Source organism: Myodes glareolus, chromosome 4 (genome assembly GCF_982192425.1).
Source record: "Myodes glareolus chromosome 4, mMyoGla1.1, whole genome shotgun sequence".
In the NCBI taxonomy this organism is placed as follows: domain Eukaryota; kingdom Metazoa; phylum Chordata; class Mammalia; order Rodentia; family Cricetidae; genus Myodes; species Myodes glareolus.
Window position 1 is genome coordinate 10,634,550 of NC_142029.1, and position 20,958 is coordinate 10,655,507.

The 20,958-nt window shown below is 41.7% G+C and overlaps 1 protein-coding gene across 2 annotated transcripts in view; it reads left to right on the top strand.

Annotated features, from left to right (window-relative positions):
* The first annotated feature begins 809 nt into the window (after positions 1-809).
* Positions 810-20,958, top strand: part of Pdcd6ip (programmed cell death 6 interacting protein) — a 51,932-nt gene continuing 31,783 nt past the window's right edge. Inside the window, exons 1-3 of one of the 2 annotated variants that reach the window (XM_087905190.1) lie at positions 810-1,145; positions 17,349-17,403; positions 18,353-18,422. In XM_087905190.1, the coding sequence (XP_087761316.1) occupies positions 937-1,145; positions 17,349-17,403; positions 18,353-18,422 (334 nt within the window). In that variant the 5' untranslated portion in view covers positions 810-936. The remainder of the gene's footprint in view (positions 1,146-17,348; positions 17,404-18,352; positions 18,423-20,958) is intronic. The other variant, XM_087905191.1, reaches the window with a different exon arrangement.

Below are 20,958 nucleotides of genomic sequence, written 5' to 3' on the forward strand. Positions count from 1 at the left end.
AGTTCCGTAATGTTTGTGGCTCCACTCTTCAACCTCGTTTCATTCTATTCTGCTTGCCTTTTACGTTCTGGATATGGGCAGGCGTGCTTTTTGTCTGGGAGGCTCTCCCTCACCCAACTCCTCACTCTTTCGCTCCTTTAATGCCAAGATAGCTTCTCAAACTGCGGGTATCCTTTTAAGTTCATCTTCTGTGAGAATGTTTCTTATCTATGGTTACCGGTTCCTTACCTGGCTGAGTGCCCGAAGGCAGGTACTTTGCTACTTTGGATGGAGGCCCTGCACACACAGTGTACCTTCAGTAGTAGTTGAATGAACCATCATACATCACAATACTCCCAGGGCCTGAAGGTCTAACAAAAGAGTATTGCATCAGGGAGCATAATAGTTCTAGATCTAAATTAAATTTAGGTAGCTAAAAATACAATTGATTAAAATATTTAAATAGAAAAATAAAACAGAATTCAAAGAGAAATTAAAAAATCTTTTTGAGCCGGGCATGGTGGCCCAAGCCTTTAAATTGGGAGGCAGAGGCAGGCGGATCTCCGAGTTCGAGGCCAGCCTGGTCTACAGCGCGAGTTTCAGGACAGTCAGGGATACACTGAGAAACCCTGTCTCGTAAACCAAAAAAAAAAAAAAAAAGAAAAAAACTTTCCAAAAGTTTAACCATTGGAGTAGGGGAACGACCAACTGCATCGCGCGGGCGCCGCAGAGGTGAGACCAGGCGAGGGACGCCGGGGTGACACCATCACGTGGCCGCACGGCGCACCCCTCCAACTGCGCTTGCGCAGGGGCTCCCGGAAGTGGCCGACCTAAAGCGCTGGCGGCTCAGTCCGTCGGCCCGTCGGTCCGCTCGTCCGCTGCCGGTGCCGAGCGCGCCTAGGCCGTCGTCGCTGTCCCTCCGTGTCTCCGGCCCGAAGCGGCGGCCGGGCGCTCACCATGTCGTCGTTCATCTGGGTGCAGCTGAAGAAGACGTCGGAGGTGGACCTGGCCAAGCCGCTGGTGAAGTTCATCCAGCAGACGTACCCGAGCGGCGGCGACGAGCAGGCCCAGTACTGCCGCGCGGCCGAGGAGCTCAGCAAGCTGCGGCGCACGGCGCTCGGCCGCCCGCTCGACAAGCATGAGGGCTCGCTGGAGACGCTGCTGAGGTGGGCGCGGGCCGCGGGCTTCCGGCGCCCCGGCTTCCCACCCTCCCTCTTCCTTCCCTCCCTCTCCCCCTCCCTAGCCGCGCTTCTCCCCCCCCCCCCCACCCCCCAGTCCTGGCCTCCCCACCCTGACTCAGGCCAGCGGCGTAGGTGTGGTCAGCATTCTTTCCCGGTGAGAAGACTTGTTACCCGGCTCTCCCTTCCGGGTGGCCTCTGTCACCTAGGAGCCTTGCCTGGGAGGAAGTCCGCCACGTAATGGTCTCTCTGGTCTCAGCTGTTTGACTGGTTTTCACTTTCCTGGGTCTTAACAACTGAAGACTCCCTTTTTACAACCGCCCCTTGTGATTTTATTGGGCCGCATCTAGGTTTCCTAATAATAATTGCAGAAGGGAAGGGAAGAGAATTGAGCCACTGGGCCAAATGTCGGTTACTCATCACTTTGTTCACTTCGAATAAGTCACCTGAAGTTCAAACATAATCGAATGACAGATTGACAGTTGTAAAAGTTAGGAGCGAAAGAAAACCTGAGTGACATAGGCCGCTCAGAGTGGGTTCCTTAAAATCTGTTGACAGGGGGGTACGCACATGTGGAATACATGGGAACTCTGGTACTTGAAGATGACAACATTTCTGTGGTTCCTTGTGATCCAACTTCCTGTAATATGATCTCGTTTCATGCAAGAGACACTGGAGTATTAGGGTGCAAGTTTCAGAAACCCTGATTTAAGTAGCTTAAGCTAAGATACTCTGGGGACAGAGTTGTCTAGAGACTTCCCTTATTAAAGTTTGACATCAGTAGGGATCATCTTGCCACCATGGTACTTCCTTCATAGGTGAGCTCTGTGTGGTGAGAGATGACCACCGGCAGCAGCTCTTACCATAATTATAATGGCTCACAGCACTGCGTAAGCTTTGCTTGTTGAAAGTCTGTGGAGGCCGCTCTGCTTGGTTGGACACATACGTTAATGACTGGGGAAGTGGGCTAAGTTAATGACCTCTGTCTGGGTTACCCAGTTGGTTTAGCTTCTCTGCTCTCCATGGATCAAAGAAAGATTAATTTGGGAAGGGGGAAAGGTTGGTTCTCCAAAGGAAGGGATATTGGATAGTTTGCTCAGAGATTATGTTTCTTTGGTGTCAATTTTAGAGCTAAGACTGTTGGGTTGCAAGGATCATTAGTCTGATAGAATAAGCACTTTTTAAGGTAATGAAGAAATACTTAACGATTCTTTAGAATAAACGTAAAAATTTCAACTTTATGCAGACACCAGTAACATTCAGTGAGGTGTGCTCCCCACCCCTTTGAGACAGGGTTTTGTGTATCCCTGGCTGGTCTCAAGCTCCCCGTGTAGCTGAAGATGACTTTGAACTTCTAATCTTCCTGTTTCCACCATGATTTGTTTTAAGGGTGGTGGGGTTTTACCCCAGGGCTTCGTGCATGCTAGGCTAACTCTCTGCCTACTGAGCTGTATTCCCATCCCTCAAAGTTGTTGTGGCATTGGGTATTGAATTAATGGACTCAGGCATGCTAGCCACCACTGAGGTACACTCCCAGATTTGTAAAATATTTTAAAAGTTGACTTATTTGTTTATTGTGTGTGTTATATTTGTGCTCAGGTATATGCAAGTATGTGCACTTAGAGGCCAGAGGTTGACATGGAGGCCTTCTTTCATTGCCCCTCACCAGGAATGTATTATGTAGTCCAGGTTGTTTGTGAATTCTCAGTTAGTCCTCCTGTCTGCCTCTTGAAAGCTGGGATTAGAAGCATGAGCCACCACACCAGGTGTTAATAGTATTAATAAAACATACGTGGAGTGTAATGAACCCCATGATAAATAGAGTATGTTTGTTTCCAACACTGAAGCACTCCGGCATATGGTTTTAGAATGTTGGATAAAGTGCAAACGGTTCAGATGGAGGGCTGTAGGGACGCTACACTGCTCTTTCTCTCCTGCCCTTTGCTGGGAAGAAGTGCGGGAACTTTTCTTCTCAGAGTAGCAGAGAGGAGCTGTTGTGAGCTACCTCTGGCATCCTCTTGCAGCAAATAAGTGGTTGTTCGTTTGTTTGTTTTGAGGAGCTGGGTAAAGGTCTAAACTGTGTACACCTTATTTTACAGTGCAGATGTGTACCTGAATTATTTGGGTTGTGTATGGTAAAATTGGATAGTTGGGAATCAAATATTTGTGAACTATTCAAATAAAGCATAATACTTTAATAACCATGCTTGATAACTTTGAAAACAACATTGGCTTATCTTTTATTTATTTATTTATCTATCTATCTATCTGTCTATCTATTTATTTATTATTTTGGGTGGGGGTAGGTGTCTCACTATGTATCCCTGGCGGTCCTGGAACTCATGTAGACGAGGCTGACTCCACAGAGATTTGCCTTCCTCTGGCTCTTGAGTGTTGGGATTAAAACTGTGCAATGACACTAAACTTGATTTATGATTTTTTTAACTTGAACTTTTAAGTTAATAAACATTGGAGAAAAAGAGTTTAAACTAATTCCTCAAGAGTAGAAGCTACGTTTAAAAGACCTTGTGCACAACACCACATGTAGTCTTGCCTGTTTATGTGTTTATACTAATTATCTCTCTGTTTCTGAGTGTGAGTTCTGGGTTTATATATGCCATAACACTTGTGTGTTGAGACCAGCGAGTGCCCTTGGGTATGGTCCTTGTCTTCTACCTTGTTTGAGACAGAGTTGCTTGTTCTTGTTGCATCTGCTCGGTTTCTGGCCTCAGAGCTTCTGAAATTTCCTGTTTCTGCTTCCCATCTTGCCCCAAGGAGCACTGGGATTACAGATATGTGCTACTTTGACTTTTACATGGATTCTGGACGTTTGAACTTGGGTTCTCATGCTTGTATAATAAGTGCTTTACCACTGAGCCCTCTCTCCAGCCCATGACATACCTTTTTGTTTCTGACTTGTAAATGCTCTTTTACAGATTTTCTAGGTTAAACATGTAAGTGGTGTGACAGTAAATTTAAATTATATAAATTTAAAATTTCATTTATATATAATACCCTCCCCACCCTATAAGTTGTATCTTAGGGTTTTTATTGCTGTCATAAACACCATGATCAAGAAAGCAAGTTGGGGAGGAAAGTGTTTATTTGTCATATGCTTCCATTGTTCATTATCAAGGAAGTCAGGACAGGAACTCAAACAGGACAGGCACCTTGATGCAGGAACTGATGAGGAGGCCAGGGTTTACTGACTTGCTCCCCATGGCTTGCTCAGTCTGCTTTCTTATGGAACCCAGGACTGCCAGCTCAGGGATGGCACCACCCAATGAGCTGGGCCTTCCCTAAGAAAATGCTCTGCAGGCTTGCCTACAGCTTGATCTTATGGAAGCATTTTTTAAATTGTTATTTATCGAGCTCTACATTTTTCTCTGCTCCCCTCCCCCTTCAACTCTCCTTTAGGGTCCCCATGCTCCCAATTTACTCAGGAGATCTTGTCTTTTTCTACTTTCTACTTCCCATGTAGATTAGATCTATGTAAGTCTCTCTTAGTGTCCGCATTGTTGTCTAAGTTCTCTGGGATTGTGGTTTGTAGACTGACTTTCTTTGCTTTATGTTTAAAAACCACCTATGAGTGAGTACCTGTGATAATTGTCTTTCTGTGTCTGGGTTACCTCACTCAAAATAATGTTTTTTAGCTCCGTCTATTTTCCTGCAAAATTCAAGCTGTTATTTTTTTCTGCTGTGTAGTACTCCATTGTGTAAATGTACCACATTTTTCTTATCCATTCTTCAGTTGAGGGGCATTTAGGTTGTTTCCAGGCTATGACAAACAAAGCTGCTGTGAACATAGTTGAGCATATGTCCCTGTGGCATGATTGAGCATCCTTTGGATATATACACAAAAGTGGTATTGTTGGGTCTTGAGGAAAGTTGTTTCCTAATTTTTTGAGAAATCGCCACACTGACGTCCAAAGGGGTTTTACCAGCTTGCATTTCCACCAGCAATGCAAAAGTGTTCCCTTTTCCCCACAGCCTCTCCAGCATAAGTTGTCATCAGTGTTTTTGATCTTGGTCATTCTTACAGGTGTAAGATGGAATCTCAGAGTTGTTTTGATTTGCATTTTTCTGATGACTAAGGATGTTGAACATTTCCCTAAGTGCCTTTCAGCCATTTTAGATTCCTCTGTTGAAAGTTCTCTGTTTCGGTCTGTACTCCATTTTTTTTTTTATTGGATTATGTGCTCTTTTGGTGTCCAATTTCTTGAGTTCTTTGTATATTTTGTAGCTCAGACCTCTGTCTGATGTGGGGTTATTGAAGATCTTATAATTTAATTGTACGTACTGCTTAGAACTGGAGGTCTTTATACACTGAGGGAGAACTGAAGAAGGTTGGCAGATATCCCCAACCTGAAACTGTTCATACTCAGGATCTGAGAGCCTGGGAATGAGTTAGTTTGTTTCTTTCTTAAACTACATCTCTTTTCAGGGCTGGAACTCCTGCCTGCTTTATTGGTGGTCCATGCTTAATCAGTTCTGCCCTGACTGCTCTGGTAGATTTGGCTTCTAATTTGCGTCCCTTCTTGGTCAGATTTCAGCATTTTATGCTTCTTCTATCCTAATGTTTTCAAAAATTTGTTGAATGCCCTTTCCTTTTTCATTCCCATTGTCCTTGCTGCATATCCAGCCTTTCACCCCTGTGGTGGGGTGTTGCTGGGGATTATCCCAAGAGCTTTGCCCACTGCTGTTGGACATGTTCAGATTCTTTTTTTTTTTTTTGTAAGATTTTGGGAGGCAGCTGGTGTTAGAGAATTGTCTGTATTCTGTCAATCATGTTTTAAATAAATGCTGATTGGCCAGGCAGGAAATATAGATGGGAAAACCAGACAGGCGGTAGAAATGATGCAATGAGAACAGGAGAATTCTGGGAAGGAGGAAGCTAATTCCTCCCACTCCTGCCCAGACCTCCGAAGCAGCAGGATGTGATCTGCCCTGCTGAAAAAGGTACTGAGCCACATGGCTAAAATAAATCAGAATAATGGGTTAATATAAGTCATAAGAACTAATAAGAAGCCTGACCTAATGGGCCAGTCAGCTTTATAACTTATAGAGATCTCTGTGTGGTTTCCTTTTGGGACTAAACAGCTGTGGGGTACTGGGCGGGACAGAAACCCCAACAAGCAGGCCCCGGGGGTTCATGTTACAGGCAGTAGAGAAGAGCATTTATTCAGATTTATTTAAACAGGAGAGCCAGCTCTTTGAAGTGCTTGAGTCATTATATTCCCATAGTCAGGGGATGAGTTGTTTTTTTTTCCCCCTTCCACATCCTTACTGGTCCTTGTTTTCTGATATTTCGAATTATTGCTGGTAGCTGTACTGGGGATGTCAGGTAGCATTTGTTATTGTGTTGAGGGCAAGCCTTATTGCATATGCTGGCTGCTTACTCCCTTTTTAAAATGACTTTCTATTGTCCATTTTCCTGTCAGGTTGATATTTCTTTACTGATTTGTAAAATTGTTTTCTGAATATTTTATTTATTTTTCCAATGTCCAATCAATTTCTTTCTTGTCTTCCTCTTTTTTTTTTTTCTTTTACATTTTGAATGTTAAGCATGCAATATATGTTCTTTCCCCTGGTTAGACTTGCTCACTATTTGAGCCTTTCCTTCCTCCCTCTCCCTCCATCGCTCCCTCCCTCCCTACCTCCCTTCCTTCCCACTATGTGTGCAAATCAGACAGGGTTTTTATTTGTAGACAAGCGCTATAGTATCACATTGTATCCTTGTCTCCTTTTACAAACAAAGCAACTGTTTTGTTGTGTCCACCTCTTCTCTTAGTCTGGCATTGACTGTATCCTTCTGCCTTTGGTATATGATAGTCTTCCCCCCCCCCCCTTTTGTTTTGTTTTGTTTTGTTTTTCGAGACAGAGAATGCCTAGCAGTACTTGTTATGTAGTTGCCTGGTCTTTAACTCATAGAGATGCACCTGCTTCTGCCTCTTGAGTGCTGGGATTAAAGGTGAACTGTAGTGGGGGGGTGTCCTTTTGTTTCATGCTGCCCAGCTAGCTTAACCCCCGAAATAACCACACAGAGATTGTATTAATTAAATTACTGCCTGGCCCATTATCTCTAGCCTCTTATTGGCTAACTCTCACATCTTGATTTAACCCATTTCTATTAATGTGTATCGCCACTTGACTGTGGCTTACTAGCATGAGTCTAACCAGCATCCTTCTCAGGCAGGAGAATCATGGTGTCTGCCATACCGCCTTCTTCCTCCCAGAATTCAGTTCTGTCCTCCCTGCCTATCTAAGTTCTGCCCTACCAAAAGGCCAAGGCAGTTTCTTTATTTAACCGATGAAAGCAACGCAAATACAGAAGGACCTCCTACACCAGTGAACAACATCACACCAGGCAGATGATAGTCTTAAACATTTTTTGTATAGTGGTAGTAGTTTGTAGTTACAGTTTTTTTAATTGAGTCATTTTAGATAGATGTTGTAAAGAAATAAAGTTGTTGGGGCCGACTGCTCTTGCAGAGGACTAGAGCTTGTCCCAACACCATGTAAGATTGCTTACAGTTGCTTGTAACTCTAGCTCCAGAGGATCCAATGTTTCTGGCCTCTTCAGGTAGCTGAACATGTGCTCACGCACACACAATTACACAGTCATACGCTTAATTAAAAGCAGTAAACTAAATCTTTAAAAAATGAAGCTGATGGACCTAATTTTGTAATGTCTTAACTATTTTCCGAACACTTATGTTTTAATTATTCAGAAAGAAAATACTATGATTCCATTTTACTTCATAATTATTGCTTACATTCAGGTTATTGATTTAGGAGTGGAAAGATACTGTGATAATACTCTATACTAATAATATTGCTACTGTGTGTTTGTGTGTGCGCGTGCGTGTGAGAAAGAATGTGGATCTGAATGAATGTGGGTATGATTATGTGTGTAGGTCAGAGGATAGCCTCTGGAGTTGGCTCTCACCTCCCACCTCATTCAGACAGAGCCCTTGTTCAGTGCTGGGTGGGCTTGCTGGCCTGTGAGCTGCTGGGCATTGTCCGCTAGTCTCCACCTTCCTGGATTCTAGCTGGGGGCATGACTGCTTCTGGCTCTTCCGTGGATTCTGAAGGTCAGAACTCAGGTATTCAGGCTTGTGTGGCTAGTGCTTTACCCATTGAGCCATGCCCCTATTCTCCAGAATCACTTTTAAGATTTTAATTTTTATTTATGTGTGTCTGTGTGCCACATGTTTATGGGTGTCTGCACAACTCCCCTTGTGAGCTGGAGTTAAAAGTGGTTGTGAGCTGCCTGACATGGATGCCAGGAACTGGATTGGTGCCCTTAACCACCTAGCCATCTCTCCAGCCCCTCCAAAGCACTTTTAAGACTAGATTTTGCACTGTATCTTTGATATTTTCAAGGAAATGTACTAATTGCTAGTTTTCCCCCTATAAATTTCTGTTTTTAGCAATATGTAGAATAAAAACCCAGGTAGCCCTGTCTATGCTAAGTGGGTGCTCTATTGAGGCAGATTTTAAATTTCTCCTAGCCGAGTTTTAATATGAATTTACTTTAATTTTTTTTTTAATGCTGGAGTTTTACAAAACATTAGGGAACATCTTAAAAGCACTAAGGTGCAGTCTTATACTTCTTGTTGCTACAGTTATGTGTGGATTGTGTATCTAGCCACTGTCTCAAGCACTTTATGCATATTGCATCATTTGTTCCTCTAAGGCAGTGGTTCTCAGCCTATGGGCCTTGACCCCTTTGGGGTCACATCAGATATCCTGCATATCAGCTATTTACATTACGATTCATAACAGTAGCCAAATTACAGTTGAAGTAGCAATGAAATGATTTTATTGTTGGGAGTCACCACAACATGAGGAACTGTAGTAAAGGGTCGCAAGTGTTAGGAAGGTTGAGAACCACTGCTTTAAGGGAAGCATTACTTTCTGCGTAGGAGTCTTTAGACTAGGAGAGTTCTGTAACTTGCGGGTGGTCAGCTGCCTAAGACATTAACTGCATCCTTGGGTTGTCTGCTTGCAAAGTCTGAGTTCTACTCATTGTGATAGCTTTTGTTTGTTTGTTTTTTGTTTTCATTCTTTGAGACAGGGTTTTCCTGTGTTGCCCTGGAACTCACTATGTAGACCAGGCTGGGCTCAAATTCACCTGCCACTGCCTCCCAAGGGATTAAAGGCATGTGGCAACACTGCCTGGCTTCACTGTGACATCTTTAAATATGCTTAGAATTTAAAATTTTAAAGAAATGATTAAAAATGCACTGGTTTCTAGGAATGATCTTCCCCCTCGTGTGTGTGTGTGTGTGTGTGTGTGTGTGTGTGTGTGTCTTGGCTCTTATGTCTTGATATGGGTATAGAGGTCAGAGGACACTCTATAGGAGTTGGCTGTTTGGTCAGGCTTGGTGGCAAGCATCTTGCCTTACTTAGCTTTCTGGCCAGCCCTGAAGAGATGTTTACTTTTAAACTAAAATCTTTCGGGATTTTTGTCCTTTACTGTATTGTTTTCTATGTTGGATGTGCTTTGAGGGCCATCTTTAAGGCATAGCATATTGGCTTTCTCTCGGGCTGTGTTAAACATGCTCAGGTCTCTTTACATTGTAAGGTATATGTTAGAGTTAAGAGTTAAGTTAGAGTCTTGATATAGCCAAGTCCCTGTGAATGATAAAGAGAGAGGGGTGTGGTGTACTATACTATTTTGATAGATTTCCTTCCTGGAGAACTGTCTGAGACAGACGAGAACCAGAGGGTTGCTAGTTAGTGGTAGTTAGTGGTGTCTGTTCCCTCTGTGGAAGTGAAAGTTCTTGTATTTGACTCTTCGGGAACACCATTTTGTCTGTGGTAACTAGTTAGCCTTGTGGGCTCCCTCTTGTAAAGACATAGCTGGTATTGTTGGAGTTTGCTCCATATTGGTCAGACATTTCTGATTTCCACTGACTGTCCTCCCATAAACTTCCCTGTCACCTCCCATAACATATTCTAAGACAGCCATCTCATAGTTTGTGATTATGTAAATGTGGAATATAGATAGCCTCTTCTCCCCATTCAACTCAAGGTTTTGCTATTTGACTTCAGGCTGTGGAGGTTGAGGCTCGGTATGAAGGCTTCAGTATATGCTATGCAGTCATTCTTTTTCTACCTTTGAAACAAGTAACTTCATGTCGTATTGCTTCCTTGCTTACTTTCCAGCAGAGATAAGGATTAGAATTAATGGGTTGCCTGTTTTGTATGGCTTGGCGACACCTCTTGGGTGGATTAGCACTGTGAGCATTGGTAGCCTAATGGTGTTCTGTGCTTCATTCTGCTCTTTGCTTTTCTTACTATGCTGGTGCCACCCACACATTGGCGACTGTGCTCAGCCATGCTTGACTTCCAGTAGTGGGCCCCTAGTCTGGAAGTTTACAGTGAATTATTTTGTTCTCCAAAGGAGAGGAGAGTGCATTGAAATTTGGGTGTGGTTTAGTGTTGTGACAAAAATACCTGAGAAAAACAAAGTGCTGCGTTTGTTAACTGTGTAAAGAAATGTCCCATTTATGTTAATTAAATAAAATTAACCTGGGCTCACAGAGGCAGGGTTAGCAACTGGTTGGCAGGAAGTAACTTGGAGAAGCTTAGCGTGTTTTTTTTTTTAATTTTTTTTATTTATTTTTTTATTTTTTGTTGGGTGGTTTGGAAGGTAGTGGCTTCCCAGTATGACAGCAATTCTAACTCTCTGAGCTCACAGGTTTTCTCCCTAGCTGTTGAATCTCAAGTTATATTAGAATGATAGAGATTTAGTTAAAAGAACTACCCTTAGCGGCAGCAACAACAGAGCCACTGTCTGGGAGCAGCATTTTCATCAGCTGCTGCTGCTGCTACTAGATAGGGCCTCTAGTAGTTTAAAGTGTGGCCACTAAGGAAGGTGAACCAGCGTCTTCCCCTAAAAGTATCAGCAAAGCTGCAAACTTTTAAATGTGTTTACCTTGGACATGTTAAACTCTTAATATGAACTTACTGAATGAGTATAAATGAGTGAATGGAGAAATGTCTGCCTAGACGAAGAAGTAAGGGGGAAAGGTTTTTAGGTATAGAGGAGAAAAAAAAGACTGAAGGTCCTGAGCCAGAGAGAATGTAATTTATTGACCTGAATGTCTAGTGAATATATCGATGTTGGGCCTGAGAGTTGAGTGGTGGCCTGATAATAAACAACATCATTAAAAAATTTGAAAGTAATAATGTGTGTTACTGTTGTGTAACATGTTGTGTAACATGTCCTGGCTGCCCGGCCATCTTACACCTGAAATAATCACACAGAAACTGTGTTCATTTAAATACTGCCTGGCTCATTAGCTCTAACTTCTTATTGGCTAATTCTTACATCTTAATTTAGCCCATTTCTATTAATCTGTGTATTGCCACGTGACTGTGGCTTACCAGCAGGATTCTAACCAGCGTCCGTCTCAGGCAGGAGATCCATGGCATCTCTCCGTCTCTCCTTCTTCCTAGCTTTCAATTCTGTCTTCTCCATGCCTACCTAAGTTCTGCCCTATCAAAAGGCCAAGGCAGTTTCTTTATTCAACCAATGAAAGCAACACATAAACAGAAGGACCTCCTACACCACTGTTCCATTGTTATGATAGCACACTGTGACTGAGGCGACTTAGGGGAAAGAATTTATTTGCGCCTCTGGTTCTAGAGCAGTGGTTTTCAACCTGTGGGTCACAACCCCTTTGACAAACCCATCTCCAGAAATATTTACCTTACAATTCATAACAGTCACAAAATTACAGTTATGAAGTAGCAACAAAAACAACCTTATGGTTGGGGGCCACTGTTGGCTGCTTATTTGTCCTGGTTGCCCAGAACTGAAATAACCACACAGAAACCATAGTATTTAAATCACTCCTTGGCCCATTCACTCTAGCTTCTTATTGGCTAACTCATATATTAATTTAACTCATTTCTACTAATCTGTGTATTGCCATATGGCTGTGGCTTACTAGCTAAAGTTCCGTCCATCTCTGGTGGGGCTACTTGGCATCTCTCTGGCTCCGACTCCTTTCTTCCAGCATTCAGTTTAGTTTTCCACACCTACCGAAGTTCTGCCCTATCAGCAGGCCCAAAGCAGCTTCTTTTTTATTAATCAATGGTATTCACAGCATACAGAGGGAAATCCAATATCAGGCCACCAGAACATGAGGAACTGTACTAAAGAGTTGCACTGTCAGGAATGTTGAGAACCACTGCCCTAGAGGAATGAGCTCACCATCATGGGAAAGCATTAGATAAGGCAGCTGGAGCAGCAAGCGGAAGGCTCACATCTTGAACCATAAGCAGGGAGAGAGCATATGAGAAATGCTAAAATGCTTTGAAACATCAAAGCCCACCCCAGTGACATACTTCCTCCAGCAAAGCCACACCTCCTAACCCTTCCAGTGAGCACCATCAACTGGGAATCAAGTGATCAAATGGCTCAGACATGGGGGATCTCCTTTACTACCTCAATAGTAGTTCATCAAAAGGCTTTCATACTTAACATTTTGTTCCTAGGAATAAGGATACTTTCTTATAGAACCCAGCCATGTCTTTGACAATCAGGAAGCTGGCTGACTTCATTTAATCTGCCCAACTTAAGCTTTGCTGATACTCCAGGAGTGAGGTTTACAGGTCCAGGGTCTGACTTCTGCAGTGCATTGCTTCAGTTACTAATGCCTCTTTAATGGCCTTCGGTCTGAACAGTTCTCCTCTTGTTTTTTGAGCCTTAGCTTTCCTTTCCTTTTCTGGTTACTAGGAATCAAATTCTAGGTTAGAGATGGCTCAACGGTTAAGAGCACTTCAGTGCTTTTCCATAGGTCCTGAGTTCAATTCCTAGCAGCCACATGGTGACTCACAACCATCTGTAATGGAATCAGATTCCCTCTTTTGGTGTGCATGAAGACAGCACTCATATAAAATACATGAATAAATAAATCTTTAAAAAAATGCTAGGCCAGTAGATTGCATCCTGCCCATGCCATGACCTTGACATTTTTGAGAAACACAGTTACTGTGCAGAATGTCCCTTGATAAAGTGTGTTCTCTCTCTTCTCTCTTCTCTCTTCTCTCTCTCTCTCTCTCTCTCTCTCTCTCTCTCTCTCTCTCTCTCTCTCTTCTTCCTCCCCCCTCTGGAGACAAGGTCTTTCTATTCATCCCTGGCTGTCCTGCAACTCACTGTATAGGCCAGGCTTGTTTTGAACTCACAGAGATCCCGAGTGCTCTGGTTAAAGGAATGTGTCACCATTTCTGACCCCCATTGTTAAGGTTTTCTTCAGATTGCTTTGTGGCTTTGTCGTTTGTGCCCAGGTGGACCAGTGCTGCTTTTAGGGCATATTAGCCATATGGTAGCTTGGGTATCTGTTGCTTGGTTAAGACACTGCTTGCCAGTTTACTGCTTTACAGTTACTATGTTGTACTTTAAGTGCTTGTAGAGATAGCGCATCAAACTTTTTTGCTATTTTATTATGGCCTCAGACTCAGGGAGATCCTTCCATCTCCCTGTTGCTGAGATTATAGCTGTGCATCACCGCCTTTAGCTTATATAATGTCAGGGATTGAACCCAGGGATTTGTACATACAAAGCTTTGATTATTCTTAGTATCCATTGATGAATATTACCACAACTAGGTTATACTGTGGAAAAAGACTTATTAATTGGCTATGCACAGTATATAGAGATGTTTCTGGCCACCTGTTTATTTACTTCAGAATACTGTTATTTTCTTCAGTGGATTGTGACTTGTCAGTGTGACTTATTTTCTTAGTGTGTGGGTGCATGTGTGAGTATTCATGTGGAGGCCAGAAGTCAACCTTGGGTGCCATTCTTCTGGTACCACCCACCTCATTCATTTTTCTTTTCTATAACATTTATTTATTTATTTATGCACATGGGTGTTTTATGTGCATATATGTCTGTGCATCACACTCATGCCTTGTTGCCATGGAGACCAGAAGAGAGCACTCACTGCTCTGGAACTGGAGTTGACGTTGTTTGTGAGCTACCATGTGGGTGCTAAATCAAACCTAAGTTCCCTGGAAGAACAGTCAACACTCTTAACTGCTATGCCATCTCTCCTGACCTCAACTCTCAACTTTGTATTTTGAGACAGTCTCTCATTGACTTAAAGCTTGTAGAGTAAACTAGGCTGGTCAGATAGCTTCAGGGTCCCTTGCTGAGGTTACAAGTAGGGGATCTAACTCTCCTCATATTTGCATCACAAACACTTTAATGACTGAGCTACCTCCCCAGCTCCTTGTTATACTCTTCCTTACTCTATTGGAGCTCTTGAAGCTAGTTCCTTGTGGATTGTCTGTTGTCTTTCATTTTCATGTCTTCATCATTTTCTGGCTTGAGTCTTTAATTTCCCAATTTCATCCATTTCTCTAAGGAGCACTGCTGGCTCCTGTTAGTGCAGGACATTATTTATCTGGACGCTATGTGTGCTTCTTGTTCTTGGGAAGTGTCATTATGCCCAGGCCTTCCCAGCATATATATTTAGGAAATGTATAATACATATTTATAGTTGTTCTTGTTTATCTCTATGATGTTAAAAAAATGAACTCACATTGATACTTCTAGTCTAATATGGATTCCCCTCTGTATACGGTGAATATGTTTTATTACCATTGGTTAATAAAGAAGCTGTTTTGGCCAATGGCTTAGCAGAGTAAAGCTAGGCAGGAAATCCAAACAGAGATATATAGAGAGAATAGGCAGAGTCAGAGAAACACCAAGTAGCTGCCAAATGAGACAGATGTCAGAACTTTACCTGGTAAGCCACAACCTTATGGAGATACACAGAATAATAGAAATGGGTTATTTTAAGATATAAGAGCTAACCAATAAGAAGCCTAAGCTATTGGCCAAGCAGTGTTGTAATTAATATAGTTTCTGTGTGATTATTTGGGCCTGAATGGTAGGGAAACAAAAGAGCAGTCTCTGCTTACACTAGGCCAGTCTAGGCTTCAGTTTGTTCCAGCCCTGCCTCTTCTAGTATTTATGATTCTTTCTTCTGACAGTGAGATAACTGACTCCCATTAGCTTTCATATGTGTTTACATAATGGCTTAGTTCTTTCAGTTTGCAGCCAGACATGCTGCTTTCTGCCTCTCTGGCCTGCCTTCTTGAAACTTTCCCCCAGAAATAATCATGGGAAAGTTAGTCATGATGAAGATGGGGGTGTGTAGACAGGAATACATGACGGTAGATGTCCAGTCAGAAAGCATAACTTTGACCCTTTCTTCATCCTCTGATTGCTGGCTAGCAGCTCACCCTGAGCAATGTCTTGGGCATGGGTCAGTTTGCTTCGTTATGTGAAATGTTGGCTACTATATAGAACATATACTGTAATGAACAAGAAAGAAGGTTGTTAGATTGACATGCTTGCATTGGATGTGCTTTGTGAGTTTTGGGAACTGTGTGTCTTTGTGATGGACATACCTAAAAATGTCTGAAAGTTGGTAGATCTGTTGTTAATCATTTGACCAGCTATGCAAATGTGTCCAATAGACATAGACTTAGTCAACCTTTTTTTAAATTTTGAGACAGGCTCTTTCTGTAAAACCATGGTTGTTCTAGAATTTGCTGTGTAGACAAGGCTGGCCAATGCTTCTGTCTCCCCAGTACTGGGATTAAAGCTGTGAATTGTCACACCAGACCAAACATTGTGATCTTAACAAAATATTTTAAGAAATACAAAATTGTTGGGTGGTGGTGGCACACGCCTTTAATCCTAGTACCTGAGAGGTAGAGGCAGGAGGATCTCTGTGAGTTTGAAGCCAGCCTGCTCTACAGAGTGAGTTCCAGGACAGCCAAGGCTACACAGAGAAACACAGTCTTGAAAAACTGGAAAAAAAATTCAAAAGTTTTCAAATATGTGTTTATTTCCTTTTACTCTATAATACTAGATGAATATCTGTGGTGATGAATATCTGGTGTAGAAGGTCCGTCTGCCTATGTGTTGCTTTCATTGGCTAATAAAGAAACTGCCTTGGCCTGTTGATAGGGCAGAACTTAGGTAGGTGAGGAAACTGGACTGAATGTTGGGAGAAAGAAGGGTGGAGTCAGAGGATGCCATGAATCCACCTCCAGAGATAGACATGCTAGAATTTGGCTGGTAAGCCATGACCTCGTGGTGATGCACAGATTAATGGAGTTGGGTTAAATTAAGTTGTAAGAGTTAGCCAATAATAAGTTAGAGCTAATAGGCCAAGCAGTGATTTAATTAATACAGTTTCTGTGTGGTTATTTTGGTTCTGGGCATCTGGTACAAACAAGCTGCCTCCATCCTACAAGTATCCCTTTTCATTTTTGGTGTAGTTCTTTATTGTGCAATTTAGTCTGTGGCTTAATTGTTAAAGGACTGTGTTTAGTAACTTTAAAACAAATGATTAAATTGGGTTTGTGGGCCACTGTAGTTGGGGACAAATAGTGTCTTGGTATTGAATTGCTGTGAAGAGACACTGTGACCATTGCAGCTCTTATTGCAGAAAACATTTAACTGAGGATTGCTTAGTTTCAGAGGTTTAGTTCATTATTATCATGGCGAGAAGTATGGCAGCAAGCAGACAACATGGTGCTGGAGAGGTAGCTGACTGAGAGTTCTCCATCCAGATCCACAGGCAGCAGGAAGAGAGATACTGGCACTGACTCGAGCTTTTGAAACCCCAGTGACACATTTCCTCCAAGAAGGCCACTCCTACTCCAACAAGGTCCCACCTCCTGATTCCTTTCAAGTAGTACCACTCCTTAATGACAAGACATTCAAATCTGTGAGCCTTTGGGGCCATTTCATTTAAACCGCCACAAGTAGTTTTGGTGTATTCTTTAAAAAAAATTATTATTTTAGTTTTATGTGTATGGGTGTTTTTCCTGCATGTATGTGTACCATATGCATTCCTGGTTCCCACAGAGGCCAGAAGAGGATGCCAGAGTCCAGAAATCTGGAAATAGAGTTACAAATGGTTGGGAGCCACCATGAGTGTTTTGGGTTGAACCCCCCAGTCCTCTGAAGGGCAGCCAGTACTCTTAACTGCTGAGCCATCTCTCCAGCTCATATATATATATATATATGTATACATATATACATACACATATGTGTGTATATATACATATATATAAATATATAAAGCAATTGGACTTATATAAGTTCATATCATACCCTGCTAATAATTAATCTTTCTTTTTTTTTAGATATTATGATCAGATTTGTTCTATTGAACCCAAGTTCCCATTTTCTGAAAATCAGGTAAACTATTAATTTTATTATAAAGTTGTGTGGTGATGACAGGTCACCCATTTCTTCCCACCTAGGATACTGTTTCATTGAAGATAATGATGTGTCTTTACTATGTTTGGTCTTTTGTGGAGTTTTATATAAATTAGAACTTCTGAGGTTTGTCTGATGTGAATCTTTGTCCTTCTGAAGATTCTCCTGAATTCTCTTCTTGTTTTCCTCAGTCCAGAGTGTTAATTTGTATCTTATACCAATGGGATCTGCTTATAGATGGAAATAATGTGCTTATTTCCCCTGGACTTTTTGTTTTTAGTTTTTTGAGGGGGTGGAGGGTTGAGATAGGGTCTCTTTTTTTTCTTTTTTTTTTTATTAAAATATAAAAGTTTCCATTTTCGCCCCTCCTCCCAACACCCTCCCACTCCCCCCACTCCCTCTCCTCTTCGAGATAGGGCCTCTTTACACAGGGTTAAATAATGAAACCTTATTATTAAAAAGAATATTATTAAAAAGAGGGTGTGTTTATTATATGTGTGTATGTGATGTGTATGAGTGTGTGCCATGGTCCTGCTCGTGGAGGTCAGAGACAACTCTGTTGGTTCCAGGGATTGAACTCAGCTTGTAATGATTGTGGAACAAGCTCTCTACCTGCTGAGCTGTCTCACCAGCCCATTTTTCCTACTTTTGTAACAGTGCTTTTCAGTTTTGTCCACCAGGAAAACTTGCAGCGCTTTTTCTCCTTTGCTTGCCTTTGTTTATAAAGACCACATAGAATGATGTTTTGAAATATCTTACTGCTAGTGTTTTACATGGAAAATAAATGTCCTTAAGAAGGAAAGGGGGTCATTGTTTAGAGGTGACAGCTGCACAAGGAACTCTGTCCTTCCCCTTCTTGGATTTTCTTCAGTATTTAACAAGGTCCAAGGTGGTAATAGAAGTTTTTGTTTCCTCTCATTCATTCTAGATCTGCTTGACATTTACGTGGAAGGATGCTTTTGATAAAGGTTCCTTGTTTGGAGGATCTGTAAAATTGGGTATGTAATTTTTAATAAAAATTATAGACTTGACCTGAGCATTTTTACTGCTTTTAGATTTTTTAAAGTTGCTCTCCTAATTCCTTGTGATTACTAAAGTTTTGTTTTTTAAAGATTTCATTTTATTTTTAGCTTCAACTTCTAATCCAGTGTAATTTCAAAATATTTGCAGAGCCCATGCCTTGCCAGGCACTGTCCTAGTTACAAAGATACATAAGGCAGCTGTATTCAGTTTGGTTGTGAAGACAGTTATCTCATTGAAATGTACTATGTGTACATGCATGTAGGATGCACCATGGGATGATGTTTTGATCCATGAGAGACTACATGTATGATGGTGGCCACATACGATTGTTGTCTGGTGGTATTGTACCTGTCTTACTTTGTGTAACTACATGCACAACAACAAAGTGCTTAGCGGCTCATTTCTCAGAACAGGAAGCCGTTGAGGCATGGCTGTAAGATCTCATGGGAGCATAGATGAGGAAGAAGTTAGTTCTACCTGCAGAAAGCAAGCAACAAGTTAGGTCTTGAAGGATGAGTTTGTACAAACATCATAACCAAGGTCAGAAAGTGAAGGCATTTTGATCAGACAGCACAAGCCTTAATTTCCTCATCTGAAAAGTGGAAATAGTATTTATTTCATGGAGTTACTGTGTAGGATAAAAGAGTGAAAACATTTAAAGTCTTTAAACAGTGTTCATTAAGTATTAACTGCAATGAATAATAAATAATCATGCTGTTACTTTGTATAAACTATAGTATATTTGTATTCACATTATATGATGCCCATATTTTATAAAAATATCATATGATGTGTGTATTTCTTACATAGTAGATATACCTTATGTAAGATCTAACAGCATGGGGTGTGGTGTCGGACACCTTTAATCTCAGCACTTGGGAGGCAGAGACATGTGAATCTCTGAGTTCGAGGCCAGCTTGGTTTATATAGTGAGTTTCAGGACAGCCAGGGCTACGCAGAGAAACTTTGTCTCAAATAAAAAGCAAACAAACAAAAAGATATAGCATAGACTAAATATCTTAATATAAGTGTGTGTGTATATGGTATGCACGTAGATACACTTAAGTAAATATATGTGTTTATGTATAGGTGAGAAAATAGGAATATTGTAAAATATTATATATGTTCTATATAAGATGTGATCAATGTAATAATTATTATGGCTTGAAACCATAGATTGAATTGGATTTAGGAAAGCAATTGTAATGGAGCATAGACTGTAAAGAGGTGCAAATGTGCTCTTGAATTTTACTTTCCCACTTACATATTAAGAGCCAGTCATTACTGTTACTTACTCAGGTTTCCTATCTAGTATGTTACTGAATTCTCCAGAAATGCAATAAGGAAAGACACTTTCATTGCTGGTTGAGTATATTGGCTTGGAAAGGTTAAGTGACTTGTGGAGGGTGTGTAGCTAGGGCTGAAAGGAGCTGAGATGGGAATGCAGAGAGCCTGCCTCTAGGACTAGAGAAACAGATCATTTGAGAGATCTGTGAGAGATGATGAGTCTAGATTAGGTAGTGGGTATGGTCAGAGAAAGTTGGGCTTGGAAGGAATTCTGGGCGGTGAAATTGACTGGTTTTACTTCCCGTCAGAGAGATGAGGAGGAGCTAAGAGTCTGAGATTTGATCTGCTGGATATTTAGTTTTTGATAGGTTGAGTTTGGTTTCTCAGTTACCTCTGTGTAAGATTTCTCTGACATTTGGAAATAGTAGATTTAAAACTCAGATGAGAGAGAGCGAGTGAGGAGATCTAGATTTGCTAACCGTTACTCATGAATAAAATCCATTCACCTTTGACAGATTATAGGGAAAATCATATAAATTCTAGAGCTCGGGTGAAGTTGAGAAAAAGTGTTTGGACCATGGAGGACCAGGAAGAAGCATTCTCCATGGAATTGAATGTTGAAGTGTTTTCAAGGTGATGCTGTTCAGTGGTCCCGACACTTGGTTTCTTACTAGCACAGTTAGGGGGGCGGGCATGTTAAAGTTACCACCATTCTGTAGCCCCAGAACTTGGGATGGGGAGGCAGGTTTATCAATTTTAACTTGGCCTTGGCTACGTAGAGTTCTTGGCCAGCCTTGGTACCCTAAAATGACAACAGCAGTAACTGTGTATACTGTTTTATGCATGTACAGCCTTAAGGTTTCTTTAAGGATGTTAGCATGGATCTTTGACTTGTTGAAATTGTCTACATTTATTCTGGGCTCAGTTTTTAGTTACCTTTGTTTTTTGAGATAGTATCTTATGTAGTCTAGGCTGACTTGATCTCCTTATTTAGCCAAGGAGGACTCGGAAGCCCTGAATGTTTCCCAGAATGCTGGGAGTACAGGTGCACACCACCATTGTTCCTTGGTCATCTGTTTCTCTCGGGACCTCCGCATACTATTTGCCTTTTTCATGTTACCTTGTTTTCTTGTAGTTATTTAGAATGCAGATTAGAGCAATTGGTGTGTCTGCTGAGTGAGTGAGTGAGGAGATCATGATGGGTTTGGGAACAAGTAGAGAACT